At 50.9% G+C, this 14,482-nt stretch overlaps 1 protein-coding gene across 1 annotated transcript; it reads left to right on the forward strand.

The window, feature by feature from the left end:
• Positions 1 to 332: 332 nt before the first annotated feature.
• Sncg (synuclein gamma) lies at positions 333 to 4,521 on the forward strand. The gene is made up of 5 exons (XM_051206822.1): positions 333 to 522; positions 1,311 to 1,352; positions 1,674 to 1,801; positions 3,929 to 3,994; positions 4,230 to 4,521. Exons 1-5 carry the CDS (start codon positions 402 to 404, stop codon positions 4,248 to 4,250), a joined length of 378 nt encoding a protein of 125 aa, XP_051062779.1. The 5' UTR covers positions 333 to 401; the 3' UTR covers positions 4,251 to 4,521.
• The last annotated feature ends 9,961 nt before the right edge of the window (positions 4,522 to 14,482 follow it).

Below are 14,482 nucleotides of genomic sequence, written 5' to 3' on the forward strand. Positions count from 1 at the left end.
CCTGAGATACTGAGGCACCGGCTGAGTGAGGCACTTATCTTCTGGGCACAAGACCACCATGGTTTTCCAAGGATGAATGAGGGACAACGACAGATTAGAATATGTCTTGCCTCCTACAAGTCCCCCTCCCCTAGGATGACAGGAGGCAGAAAGGCAGAACTGAGCCAGTAGGGGCCCCGGCCCTGCTCTCTGGTGTCCCCCCTGGGACATGCTTTTCTCCAGCCAGCCCTCCCTGCCCCCACCCTGCCTTGGGCTGGCTGGGCTCCAGCCAGCAGCCACAGCATCAATATTTCATCCGCGTCAATAAGAGGCAGCGGCGGCAGTAGGGACAGCGGCTGCAGCAGCACTTGCCGGCTCCAGTCAGTAGCTCGCAGCAGTCCGGTCCCATCCTTGCAACCACCATGGATGTCTTCAAGAAAGGTTTCTCCATTGCCAAGGAAGGTGTGGTTGGTGCTGTGGAGAAGACCAAGCAGGGAGTGACGGAGGCAGCTGAGAAGACCAAGGAGGGGGTCATGTATGTGGGTGAGTGTGGCAGGTGGGGCGGGGCAGGGCGGGGCAGAGGGCTCCCTAATGGAGGAGGGTCGGATCCCCCTACCTTTTCTCTGCTGATTCCCCCTAGATTCTGGGGAGCATTTTGAGAGATATGAAACTCTGATTGTTGAGGCAGGGTCCACACACCCTGGAGAATATGCCAGTATCTAGTTGTCTTTGGAACTTTGAGAGGGAGAGGACTCTGAGGTCGCTAGGACAGGATCAGAGTGCTACTCAGACCACCGGAGTGTTTGCATACAAAAGCATTATACACATGTCGGGGTTTCCTAAGCCTGGGGACCCGGAGGCAATGGTCTTCTCATGTGGACCCCACTTTCTTCAATGGAAGCTGCTGCAGCCAAGCCAGGCCACATGAGCCCCCTTGGCCTAGAGGGAAGGGGTAGGCTGTGGAGATGGGCCCAGTTGAGTGTTGAACCCACCCCACGTCTCTGGACTCCCTCCAAAGAGGGGGCAGGGGTGGCCAAGCCTGTGACTCAGCTTTCTCTGCCCTGTTCAGCTGCTGCTTCTGAGGCCTGGGCCACACCCATGTGAGGGCCACAGACCCACCAGTGACCCTACCTTAGGCCTGGTCTCTTTTGTCCCCTCTTCCTGTCCTGTCTCCTTCCCGTCTGTTCTCTGTCATTTAGACATAGCAGGAAATATCCCTTTGAAGGGGCTGCTGTCCCCAGACTCCATCCTCATCCCATCCTGCCCCCGCCCCCGCCCCAGGATGCCCAGCTATTGGCCTTGACTGCCTGAACACCTTTTCCCTCCATTAGGCACCAAAACCAAGGAGAATGTGGTACAAAGCGTAACCTCAGGTAAGGCAGCCGCAATCAGGGACCCCAAGAACCCTGCCCTATACCCACCTACAGTCCTCCTTGTGTTAACTGGAACTCTAAGCCCCAGGTGACCCAAACTACTGTATTCCCCTGAAGACAAACCAGAGTAGGCTCTTCCCACCCGTCCCCAGCCTTCACCCCATCCCTCGTCCCTCACATTGCTGATGCCCTAGAGTTAGAGAAAGGCATGGAAATAACCAGGAGTCAGACATCTGAGCGCTGGGAAGCGGATGTTCGCCCCAGCTTGGGTAGGCAGCAGTGGAGAGGGCTGGGGTTGAGTCCAGCTGGGGTCCTCTGCAGTGGCTGAGAAGACCAAGGAGCAGGCCAATGCCGTCAGCGAAGCTGTGGTCAACAGTGTCCACACGGTGGCCACCAAGACTGTGGAGGAGGCAGAAAACATCGTGGTCACCACTGGGGTGGTACGCAAGGTAAGCCCAGCGCATGTCCTTTCCCTGGGCTCCCTGGCAACAGAAGACACTTGGGGCACTCGGGGAAAGAGTGTTGTGTGTGTTGGGGGGCAGTTTGGTATCTTTATACCTGTTCATATCTGGAATCTTCACCGCATCCCATGACCAGGGACTTGGGATTCATTTTATGCACAAGGAAAGTGAAACACAAACCATACCCAGCCCATCACATTTGGCATATAGGAATACATTTTACAAGTGAGCCAAGGCCCTATATGGTGAAAGGCAGCCTTCTAGACAGGCTGAAGCTTCCTAGCTAGCACCAGGGCTACCTGTTATCCTTTGTCCAACCTCCCTCTGTCCCATGGTCTGGCTGTTGCCTCCCCATGAAGAGGTGGGGAACGCACTGCCCACTTGTGGTGGACAAAGAGTAGAGCTCTGGTTCCACCCTCTGCTGAAGTCTTTGTGTGAGCATGTGGGTTGTACGTTCATTGTAGGAATGGTGGAAATGTATGCATGTGTGAACGGGTGTGCGTGTGTGGCAGACAGCTGAAAGAACAGGACCATCAGGCTCTCTGGGGATAGATACCAGAGGTAGGAGCTGTCTCGGCACTTGACAAACAATAAGCTCTGCTTTAAGCATTTTACACGTACCCTTTTAATGGGCTCCCAAATTCCACAAAACAGGATGTGGAAAGGAAAGCCCAGAGACACTAGGTGATGAGCCACAGTCACATGTCTAGTCTGTGTGAGCATGGAGCCTCCAAGAGTGGCCAGCTCATGAGCTACACACTCTTGAAAGACTGAGTATAGATTGTTCAGGGATGGGGATTCCAGGATGGAGGCTGGGGAGGAAACTGAGTCCAAAGACTTGTTATCTTGTCATAGCCCCCATATTTAAAACAGGCTACCCCAGTGGTGGAGCCCCAGGGTCATACCCAGCCAATACTGCAGAAGTCTTCTCTGAAGAGTGGGTGAAAGGGGAGGGGTCACCCACCCCAACACCTGCTGCTAGGCCCAGCACAGGGTCCTTGGTCACTGGAGCATGTTGGCATACCTCTGTGTGATTTTGGAAAGAGATTCTATCCAGATCCACATTTCTTCCTCTAAAATGATACCATCGCATGGGGCTGTGGGAGAAGGCAGAGAAAGGATTCCAGGAAGCAGTTCTGCCAGGCACATGGTGAGCATCCCCCTCCACCATCGTTATCACCACTGCTATAAGCACCCCAGGAAGCGTCCTCCCAAGCCCCTAGCAAGAAGTGTCCTAGGAGCAAGTTTCAGGAGACCACTAGCTAACCCCGAAGAAGCTACTGAGCCCTTGGAGCTGTACCAAGGACACATAAACTAGTTCTGACACCATACCCTCCTAGCCCTACCAATGAACTTCAAGAACGCAGTGTGGCTGTCTGATCACTCATGCCACAGGTTTCAGGAGCCATTCTTGGGGTAGTATGCCTAGGCAAGCAGTTGCTTGCCCTTCATCCAAAGAGCCTGGCTCTGTGTGACCCTGGCTGACAGTTCTGTGTCATTTTGTCTGTCATTGCTTCTGGTCCTGAGGAAACACAGGTCTGAGAACAGACTTCAGACAGACCATCAGTCTGGTTCCAAACTCCCTGCTACCGTGACCATGTAAGCATTTGCTGTGATGAGTTGGAGACAGAAGACAGGCCTGAGTCAAGAGCCCATCTCAAAGGCCAGAAGAAGGTCCTGGAGCAAGCAGGACCTATGTCAACAAACCCTGGCACTTTGAGCTTTGAGGCCTGGCATTAGTAGGCCTTGACTACTGCCCTCAGAGTCTCTGTGAACAACGATGTTCACATGGCCTGAGTGAGGGGTTCATGTGAATCAAGGGTCTCTGCTCACTCCCAACCTTACTTCACATCTTCAGACTCCCTCACCTAAGAAGCCTAAGCATGCAGGGAAGCAGGTACCCATGACTCGGGATCTATTTGTAGAAGTTGAAGCTGGGTTGCAGGGTATCTGGTACATGTAGACATCTTGGGAATCTGGCACCTCCAGACGTTCTAAGTTCAATAAGACGAGGAAGGGCCTCTGCTCATCAGTGAGACCTGGCAGGGGAGGCCCTGTCTGCAGGCAGCTGAGAAGCAGTGTCCCACAGCCTTGCGTCCTCTTTGTACCCTGTAGGAGGACTTGGAACAACCTGCTCCTGCACAGGACCAGGAAGCCAAAGAGCAAGAGGAGGACGAAGAGGTAAGAGCAGGGCTCCCAGGGCACACCAGAAATTTCTGGTAGAGACCCGAGCCACATAAACCTCCTTCATTTCTGAGTCCTGGGAAATTTTCCACAGCTTCCCACAGGGACATGGGTGTGGCAGCCCTAGGACTGAATGCATGGCCTCCTCATAAGTGACCCTTTCCAGGTGGTCAGGGGCTGCTGTGGGCCTGGAGCTGGGCGTGTCTCTCTTCCTCCCTCCCCTCCCTACCAGGCCAAGAGTGGAGGAGACTAGGATGCTGCCATCAGCCACAGAGGCCCAAGGGACACCCCTCTGCCTTGGACCCTGTCCCCACTGGCACAACAAGTGCCCTGCCCACAGTGCCCTGCAGGTGCCCGTGTTCTCTGCTTCCCAGCCTGGTGCCACAAGTCTGTCCACACATGCTGCTGCCAGCTCCAGCGCCCCCTGCTGGCTCCTTTTGCCCTATCTTTGGATCCCACAGATCAGATGCTGCTGCAATTTTTTTTTTTTAATGATTCCAAATAAAACCTGAGCCCCACTCCCACCCATGATTCTTCTCTGTGTTGCGCCATCACTCCCTGGGCATTCCCAGGGGACAGACACCTGCTCAGCCTTTGATGGGACCAGGTACACTTCAAGACATCTGGAGTTCTGGAACCTGTGCCTTGAGGAACACCTGTTCCCTTCACAGCAGTAGGGTGGGGGCCTTTCTCTCAGCTCCCAGGTAACAGAAGTGCAACTAGACAGAGCAGGTTTCAGCTTCGTGCCCCTATAGAGTGGATCCCACCATCTGCCTGGTCGGTTCATTGTGTCTGAGGAAGCTCAGGTGGGCAGAGGATAAGGATGTCTGCACAACTTCAGCCTGTGTGCTATGGAGACAGGGGCACCTATGCCTTCCCCCAGAGCACACCAACTGACAACCGTAATGAGGACAGACATAGCAGAGCAGAATGACACCGAGGCACCTCCCGTCTGGCCCCAGGCATCCTCACACAGGTGGGCTTTTCTTTCCTGCCCAGCGCAGGAGCCTACAGGACAGCATAAACAAAAGAAAATGTCAATGGTATATTTGGGACTGGGAATATGGCTCAGTGGTAGATTATTTCCCTACCAAGTGGCTATGGGTTCAGTTCTCAGTATTGCAAATGAATGAATGAATACTGCTATGAACCATAGTAAGCCTGGAGAAGGAATTAAGGAGCCAAGAGTTTAAACAACTTGCCCAAGAGCGTAGAGCTGAGATGCATCAGGACTGGGTACAAACCAGATGGCCCTTGTTCCAGAACCACTTGATCCCATGCTGTGCCATGGCCTCCAGGTACTATTTTGGAGTTCCCATCCCTCCAAAATGTCAAAGCAGCCCAGGTACCCAGCCTGACTGGGGTCCAGCCCTAAGCTGTCTCATCCTTGGAAACTTTCCTGAGGGTCTCACCATTGGCTTGGATATTCGATTTGGGTTCAGAACTTGGAAATGACTTGTCCAGGCCTCCAACGCCAAAGCCAGAACTGGAGACCACACTGGCCCAAGACACTCGTCTCCCACCCAGCTCGTGCAGTAGGGAGCAGGGGTCAAGGAGAGCCAAGTCCACCTGCCCCTGAGCTGCTGTATCCAGGTGAGTGAGTCCACGCTAAGGAGGAAGGAAAGAACAGAGGATCCATGGTCCCGCACCTCCTATCCCAACTCACAAATTTCAGGAAGTTGTGCCCACCTGGGAGGTCTCTGGGCCTGAAGATAAAGTGGAAGAACAAGGCTAGCTTGGGTGACTCGGGGCAGAGGAAGGGCAATAATAAACCTGGCCCTAGGAAGTTTCTTACTTCCCAAGAGCCTTTGCAGTCTTTGCTCCCCCAACTATTCCAGACTCAAATGACAAACATCATGGTCAGGCAGCTCCAGGAAGACCCAGGTCACATGCTCTGGGATAGCCTCTGGAAAAGAAAAAGCGATGTTCTTTCTGGGCCTTAGACCTGAGCTCACTCAAGAAGCCCCACCCTCCTGTCTCCTCCTGAAGGCTCTTGGGTGTGTTGGGCTGTGATTTGGGGAAAAATAAACCTTCCAACCTCAGCTGCTTTTAATTGATTTCCTTCTCTTTCTTCTCTCTCTTTTTTTGTTAAAAGTTAAGAACTGATTGGATTTCTAATTTTTTAAATTATATGCATATGTGTGTATCTGAGTGTGGGTTTGTGCACATGAGTGCCGTGCCCCCAGAGGTCAGAAGAGAGTGTCAAACCCCTCAGATCTGTGGTTAGAGGCAGGTAAGAGCCACCCTTCATGCTGAGACCCAGTATCTGTTTCTCTGAAAAAACAGCAAACATTCTTAACTACTGGTGAGCCATCTCTCTAGCACCCCCCCCCTTTTAAATTTAACTTTATTTTATTACAGGATCTCACTGTGTAGCTCTATCTGTCCTGGAACTAGCTGTGTAGACCAAGCTGGCCTCATCTTGCAGCGATCTGCCTGCCCCTGCCTCCTGAGTGCTGGAATGAAAGGTGTGAAATACCATACCCATCTCATGCAGCCCAGACTGGCCTCAGACTCACCATGTAGCTAAAGTAGCCCTGAACTCCTGACCCTCCTGCTCACCTCCCAAGTGCTGAGATCACAGCAGTGCACAACCATGCATTGTGTGCTGAGATTACAGGAATGCACAACCATGCATTGTATGTCGAGATCATAGGAATGCACAACCACATATTGTGTACCGAGATCACACCATGCATCTCCTGCCTCTACCTCCCTCCCAGTGTTGAGATCATGTACAGCATATACACAGTTGCTTTTTGGGTACTTTTGGTTTTGGTTCTTCTTTTGGTTCTTGCTTTTTTTTTTCTTCTTCTTCTACTTTTTTTTTTTGGGGGGGGGGCAGGGTTTCACTCACCAGCCCAGGCCTTAGTTTCCCAAAGTGCTAGAATTACAAATATGAACCACCATACTGGGCTTTTTTGTTGACTGTAAAAATCACTAATTCTGGGCCAGTGAGATGGCTCAGGAGAAGTTTGCTGCTGAATCTAACACCATGGGTTCAATCCCTGGAGCCCCATGATGGAAAGAGAGAAGCAACTCTTGCAAGTACTCCAGCCCCACCCCTCTCTCTCACACACAAAGATAAATAAACAATATTTTTGTTTGTTTGCTTTTCAAGATGTTTTTTTCTGTGTATTCCTGGTTGCCTGGAACTTGCTCTGTAGACCAGACTGGTCTTGAACTCACAGAGATCCCCCTGCCTCTGTCTCCCAAGTGCTGGGATTAAAGGCGTGTGCCACCACTGCCTAGCAAAATAAACAATCAATCAAGTTTTCTTTTAAAATGTCACTATGGCGGTGGTGCACTCCTTTAGTCCTGGCACTTGGGAGGCAGAGGTGGCAGTTCTCTGAGTTCAAGACCAGCCTGGTCTTTAGAGTGAGTTCTAGGATAGCCAGGTCTACACAGAGAAAGCCTATCTTGAAAAAAAGAAAAAGAAGAGAAATAAAATATCAGTAATTTGAGGCCAGGTGAGGTGGAAAACGCTACTTGCTGAACTCAGGAGACAGGCAGGAGAATCAAGAGTCCAAGGCCAGGCAGGCTTATAGGGAGGCCTTGTCCTGGTAAAGGAAGTGAGTCAAGGAACACACTAAATCAACTGAGCACCATAGTGGTCCCTCCATTGCTCTGTGCACATACACCTCTGCCACATGGGCTGTGATGCTGACGGTCACCTGTGTTACTTCACTGGGCCTGTCAAAATATGACAGGGTGAGTGGCACATGTGACCTTAGCCTTGGGCCATGCTTCCATTATGCAGGTAGGCATAACTGTCAGTTCAGGGATGTCTGTTGAGGACTGGCAGTGGAGACTGACGTATCTTGGACTCACCCAGTCCCTCTCCTCCCCATTCAGGGCTGAAGACATCAAGATAAGCAGGGACTATGTATTGAGTCTTCCTCTGTCCCACCAGCTGGCTCCCAAATAACTACACGGAGACTTACTATTTGTTATGGTGTTCTGCCGATAGCTCAGGCTTGTTTCTAACTAGCTCTATAACTTAAATTGATCCATTTCTATTTATTTAGACGCTGCCATGTGGCTTGTGGCTTGTTACCTCATCTTCTATGTCTTACTTCCTCTGCTCTTCTTCCCAGCATCCTCTGTGCCTGGAAATCCTGCCTAGCGATTGGAGGTTCAGCTCTTTATTAAACCAACCAGAGTGACACATCTTCTCAGTGTATGGAAAGATTATTCTACAACATGATTTTGCTGTTTTAAAACTGATATGGGTATCTGGATCTGTGACATCACAGGACTGCAGGCCCCCTGGAGAGGCACCTGCAAGTGTCCAGTTGACCAGCCATTCTTTTCTTTGTGTCTAAGAACAAAGGGGCTTGAATTATCTTGAGTTTTGCTCCAGGATACTGGCCTGCAGTCTTCTCATCTGTTGCCATTCAGCAGACAGCCTTGGGTTTTGGAGAAAACATCTGTCAATCCATTTAATGTCCATGAAAACACTTTAGGGGCCTGGTGTAGTGGTGATAGTGGTCAGGTGTGGTGGTGCACACCTTTAAATCCAGCACTCAGGAGGAAGAGACAGACCAGCATGGTCTACAGAGTGAGTTCCAGGACAGGCTTCAAACTACAGAAAAAAAAAAAAAAAAAAAACCTATCTTGAAAAAAGAAAGGAAGGGAGGGAGGGAGGGGGGAGGGAGGTAAGAAGGGAGAAAGGAAGGAAGGAAGGAAGTTGAGCAGAGCAGACCAGGGCATTTCTGCCCTCTGTCTAGCTGGTGGTTCTGGGTGACCAGTGGCAAACTCTTTCCCTTGCCTAACAAAGAGGAACATAAAATCTCACCTTCAGGGTTTTACTTTACCCTCCATATCTGTCCTGGTTGGAGCCCAGGGTCCTGGGGCCCAGCCCACCTGCAGTGCCAGAGCCTGGTGGGTGGAGACAGGGGTTCTGTGTTTACAGGGCCCTGGAGTTATACCCATTGTGACAGATTTGATGTGAGAGTTTGAGTAGAACCCTACTGACCTTTCTGCCTCAGTTTCCTTCTATAAATCCATGTTATTTCAGTTCACTACATGATTCTAAAAATTATACAAGAATCTGTAAAGCAGTGTGTGCTCTCTCTCTCTCTCTCTCTCTCTCTCTCTCTGCTCTTGAAAATGCTCAGTGAAAACCCTGTTACTGCTACTATTAGTATCAACTTAGGCTTCCAGCTCCCAGGATGACCAGGTGGAGTCCCCAGCTGAGGAGGGAGAAGCCACGGCCTCTGAGTGAATAGTCTGGATCTCCCATGTAGCCCTTCTGCCTTCTCTAGTTGCCACTCTAGTTAGATCTCTGCCTTCCCTGTGAGGGACCCCCAGGGAAGTGCCCCCCTCTCCCATCCCTCATACTCTTCTACTCCCTACTTCTCCCCGAAGTCCAGACTCTGTCTCTTGCTCTTGCCCTTCCTCCATAGGACGAGCTGGCTCTGGGCTACTTAAAAATAATTTAAGTCAGGCCTGGTTGTGGTGGCACATGCCTTTAATCCAGGAGGCAGAGGCAGGCAAATCTGAGTTTGAGGCCAGCCTGGTCTATAGAGAGAGTTTCAGAACAGCCTCCAAAGCTAAAGAGAAACCCTGTCTCAAAAAAAACAAACAGACAAACAACAACAAAACCAAGCCAGTGTTCAGATAAGCCGTGGCAGCTGTCCTTGACAACCCGGAACTCCCCAAGCCATGGCAGTAAGAATACAAAAGACCTGGGAACAGCAGGTAGAAGATGCCCAGAGCGCCAGCAAGAGGAGCCCTACCTGAGCATCAGCGGGTGCACCTTCCTAGGACACACCAACAGGGGCAGCAGGTCTCCCTGAGATGGAGGTGCCACAGGGCACCCACCTGGACCAGAGCTTTGGGCATTGATGGAGCCCATCTGAGGAGGTGCCAAGCAGGTTGCAGGTCGGAGGCTGTGTACCTCCCCAATACACTAGGCTGTGGGAAAAGGTTCACTGAGCTGACCTCTGCCTGCTGGCCTCTCTGCACAGGGCAGATGGGACCAAGGGTACCTGCAGACCCCAATAGACTTTCTTTTTAAACCTCTGGGGTGATTATATGGAATGTCCTTCTGTACGCTGTGAATATGTGTTGCTTTCATTGGTGGATGAATGAAACTGTTTTGGCATATGGCAGGCAGAATATAGCTAGGTGGGGACTCAAACAGAGATAGAGAAAGAAAGGAGTCAGGGAGGTGCCGTGTAGCCACCGGTGAAGCAAGATGTGAGGTAATGAGCCGGCTTCGAGGTAAAATAACCAGTATTAGAAATGGGTCAATTTGTCAGGCATTGGTGGCATATGCCTTTTTAATTCCCAGCACTTGGGAGGCAGAGGCAAGTGGATTTCTGTGAGTTTGAGGCCAGCCTGGTCTACAGAGTGAGTTCCAGGACAGGCGCCAAAGCAATACAAAGAAACCCTGTCTCTAAAAATAAAAAAGAAAAGAAAAGGAAGAAAGAAATGGGTTAATTTATATGTAGAGCTCATCGGTAAGAAGCCTGAGCCACCAGCCAGACAATTATAATTAATATAATTAATATTAAGCCTAGAGTATTTATTTGGGAACTGGCTGGCAGGACGAGAAAAACCTCCAGCTATAGTGTGGGGTGGGGATCTGTTTGTTACTTTGAAGTCTCACCTGTCAGGCAGCTCCCAGCCTTAGTTTCTCCACATCTAACTCCAAACTGGTAGGGAAACAAGCCAAAAAGGAGGGACCCAGAGCCAGCCATTACTTAGAGCACTGGAGCAGGGATCACCAACCTCATTGTCTTCCTGAACTACGGCGAGAGACTTCATGTCATTGACACAGGGCTTAGGATACTATCTTTTTGTTCAACGAGTGGAAAGGATGCCCGCATCTCAGAGAACAAGCAGAAAAGTCTAGTGGTGTTAGGGGGTGGAGGGTGAGGGAGAGTGGGGTTCACACTCCTCACAGACTTCAACCATGGCTCAGTGTTAGCATCTTTTCCTCAGACCTTTCTCCCGAGCAGCTCTTCAACAACTGGAAAGTGGGGTCCCTGGGGAGCATATTCTAACCAGATTTAACTCTGCACAGCAATGGTTCCCCAGGGCATTTCCTTTCCCATGACCGGACGAGCGCTGCCAGGCGCCCATGAACCAGGATCTGACAGGGCGTGCAAAGACTTCAGCAATCAGAATGAAGAGACTGGGCACCTCTCTCCAGTCCAGGATCGGCTGAACTTGGCCCGGGGCTCTAGCCAGCTGGGGCCTCCTTGATCTGCCCTTAATTAAAGCTCCTATTGTCCTACTTTTGGGTTCACTTCAGTGATCTCGCCAAGCAGGGCCCAGCTCTTTGGCGCCGCCGTTAGGGGCAGGTTTCCCATCCTCTCTGCGCCGCCTACTACTCAATTCAGTTTCCCCTGCTTCGGGAAGCAGGCTGCCCCTAGGATAGGGATACACCGGTGCCCTGATCCTCCGGGAGACTCCTCTCTGTAACGAGGCGAGATGGTGAAGGAGGCTGGGAGAGGGGAGCCGGGACCTGCGAGGACCTCAGGAGGCAGAAAGCTGTGCAGACCAACGAACTGCCAGAGCTGCGCACCCGGCCACACCCTGTGCTGACTCACAGGGAGGGAACGCCCGGTCTTTTTTAAGGATTTGATCGCGGCCGCCAGGTGGAGCCCTGACCCCAAAGGAAAAAACCGTTCCTACAGGGGTCCTGTGCCCGTGGCCTTGTAGTGCAGTGCCAGAGAGACACAGTGTGTTTGGGCAAATGCACCCAACCTCCCTTAAGCTCCCTCTTCTTCTGAACTAGCTAGAAACTTCTGGTCCAGAACGAAGCTGGACGTTTTTGTCCGACAAGTACCAGATGGAGTAGGGATCCTGCAAAACCAGCTCCTTCCCAACCAGCACGTGTCTATGCACGGGACCTCAGTCCTGGGCGCACCCTGCTGCTGGGTGACTCACAGATTATGCCTCAGGGTGAGACTACATCCAAGCATCCATTCATCAGAAACACTGCCACACCCCAGGGGACCTCTACTTACCTCCTTTCCCATCGCCAGGCTTTTATGCATTTGTTGTAGTCGCCTTCTCCCAACTGAAGGCTTGTCACTTCAGTTCAAAAATAAGGACCATGTCCTTCCCAGTTCTGCCGAGAATAGGAAAAGGCAGCCTCCTATGCAAGCTGTCCACGGGCTGTCCTCATGACTTTCCTTTTGTCTCTTCCACCCCCACCCAAGGTTGCACCATACTTGAATCCATATGGCTGACTGATCTCCCAAAGAAGGCCTCCCCAAGTGTGCAAAATGAGCCGTTCCCTCCAGCTCAAAGGGACACCTCGAGCTGTCTGAGGGTTTCTGGCATCTCCTAAAGACCTCACCTACAGGCGCTGGGTCAGCAGACAGTTGGAACCACCGACTAGGAAGCTGACGGGGCTGGATCTTCGATATCTCGTTGTCTTTTTATTGTTCATCCTTGCCCAGTGTAACTCGGGAATAAATCTCAGAAGGCTCACATCTCTGCTCCTTACCTGTTCTGCTTTAGGCGTGGATTTGGGGTCAGCTCTTGCCAGGAGGGGAGAGGTCAAACCTGTGGGACCAGGGGGGGCATTCTAAGGTTTTTGGTAACCCCTCTCTCTCTCTCTTTGGTTTTTCAAGACATGGTTTTTCTGTGTAGCCCTGACTGTCCTGGAACTCACTCTGTAGACCAGATTGGCCTTGAACTCACAGAGATCTGTCTGCCTCCTGAGTGCTGGGATTAAAGGCAAGTGCCATTATTTAAAAAAAAAGGGGGGGGGAAGGAAAGACATGATACCTCCTTTCTTATGGAATAGTCCCTAGAGCTGTGGTGGGCACTTGCAATACCAGGACACACAAAGGGAAGGCTGCCTTAGTGATCAGGGCAGCTGCTGTCTGGAGTCCTTTATCCAATCCCCAACCTCAGTGGATTCTGCAGCAGCCACTGCTCTGGCTGAAGACACATTTCTGAATCAGGCTTTCTGTTCCAACCAATTCTGTTGAGTAGAAAGCTGTCTTCCCCCCTACATTCCAGTGCCATGCACTAGCCAGCCGCTGCCTCTCAGGCATTCCCTTCCTCTCTCAGCTGCATGCCTTCCCCTTCAGTCCCTTCCAGGTACCATGTCCCCACACTCTGCTTTTTGCATCTGTAATGCAATCATAAACTACCCTTGCCTAGCTGCACCTGCCACACACCACACACACACAGCAACGTGAGTGCAGGTGTCTGAGGAAGCCAGAGGCATCAGATCTCCCTGGAGCTGGAGTTGGGCGATCATGAGCTGACAGATGGCATGGATGCCAGGACCTGAACGCATGTCCTCTGCAAGAACATTACTTACCCTTAACCATTCTGCAGCCAAAGCCATTCTTTTATCTGCCTGCCTGTCTGCCTGCGTGTTTGTTTGTTTATTTATGTGCTTATTTAGCTATTTTGAGACAGGCTCTCACTCTGTTACTCAGGCTGGTGTTTAACTCTCCTCACTCCTAAACTTCGGTCTCCCCAGTGCTGGGTTACAAGTAGCTGGCAGCTTCCCAGTCTTGATTCCCTTCAGATGCACACAGGCAAGAACAGAATTTCCTACTTCCCAGTCCCTCTTCCTTCCCCATCTCCCTTGGAGCTCTCTCTACTTTGTGAAAACATGCAGCATTTACATTCCACTGCCCAACCCTGAGCCACTCCTTTGTTTTTGACTTAGATCTGCAGATGAAGTACAAGCTTCCCAGCTGTCCCAGCGCTGAAGTATTTTCTGTTGTCTCTTGATTGGTTGACATCATTTCTTCAGAAGTGTTTTCGAGACTGAAGCACTGATAAGATATCTGGGATCTGAGTAGACAATTTTTACAACAGGGTAAAGGGCCCATAAAGATTAATAATATTCCAGTATGCATGACATTTTGTTAAAATAACAATTAAAAAAGAAAGGGGGGTGTAGAGAGACGGGTCTGCATTTAGAGCATTGGCTGCTCTTGTAGACAAACTGGGCTCAGCTCCTAGCATCCATGTAGTGGCTCACACTCACATGCAACTCCAGTTCCAGGGGATCTGATACCTCTTTCTTGCCTCCAAGAATACTGCATATACATGCAGACACATGTAACACGAAAACTAAAAGGACTTATAGACTGATATAGGGGTTCAAACTTCAAGCGGAGGAACAGAAAAGCAAAATAGCCGGCCACTAGCTCTTACCACTACCTCAGGCTGAATGGGCTGGTCCTGCTGCCTCTCCTCAGTGTGGCTGGAGAATAAATGTCTCCTACTCAATACTGAAGACCCTGCTTCTACCTTTTATGACCCTCTAGTGCTGGGATTAAAGTGTGTGGTCTGTTACTCTTTTGGACTGATTCAATCGCATGTGTCCCTGGGTGGCCTTGGACTCACAGAGATCCATCTACCTCTTAATCCTGAGTCCTAGGATTAAAGGTGTGCACCACCACCACCACCACCACCACCACCACCTCCTAGATTCTGGCTGCTGGGATTAAAGGTGTGTGCCTGTCTTCTATGGCTTGTGGCTGACTTTGCTTT

Source organism: Phodopus roborovskii, unplaced genomic scaffold (genome assembly GCF_943737965.1).
Source record: "Phodopus roborovskii unplaced genomic scaffold, PHOROB, whole genome shotgun sequence".
Taxonomy (NCBI): Eukaryota; Metazoa; Chordata; class Mammalia; order Rodentia; family Cricetidae; genus Phodopus; species Phodopus roborovskii.

Coding starts and splice junctions, on each gene's coding strand:
- Sncg (XM_051206822.1), top strand. CDS start 402: ATGGATGTCTTCAAGAAAGGTTTCTCCATTGCCAAGGAAGGTGTGGTT. Junction 1,802..3,928: donor CCACTGGGGTGGTACGCAAG/GTAAGCCCAGCG, acceptor TGTACCCTGTAG/GAGGACTTGGAACAACCTGC. Junction 3,995..4,229: donor AGCAAGAGGAGGACGAAGAG/GTAAGAGCAGGG, acceptor CCTCCCTACCAG/GCCAAGAGTGGAGGAGACTA.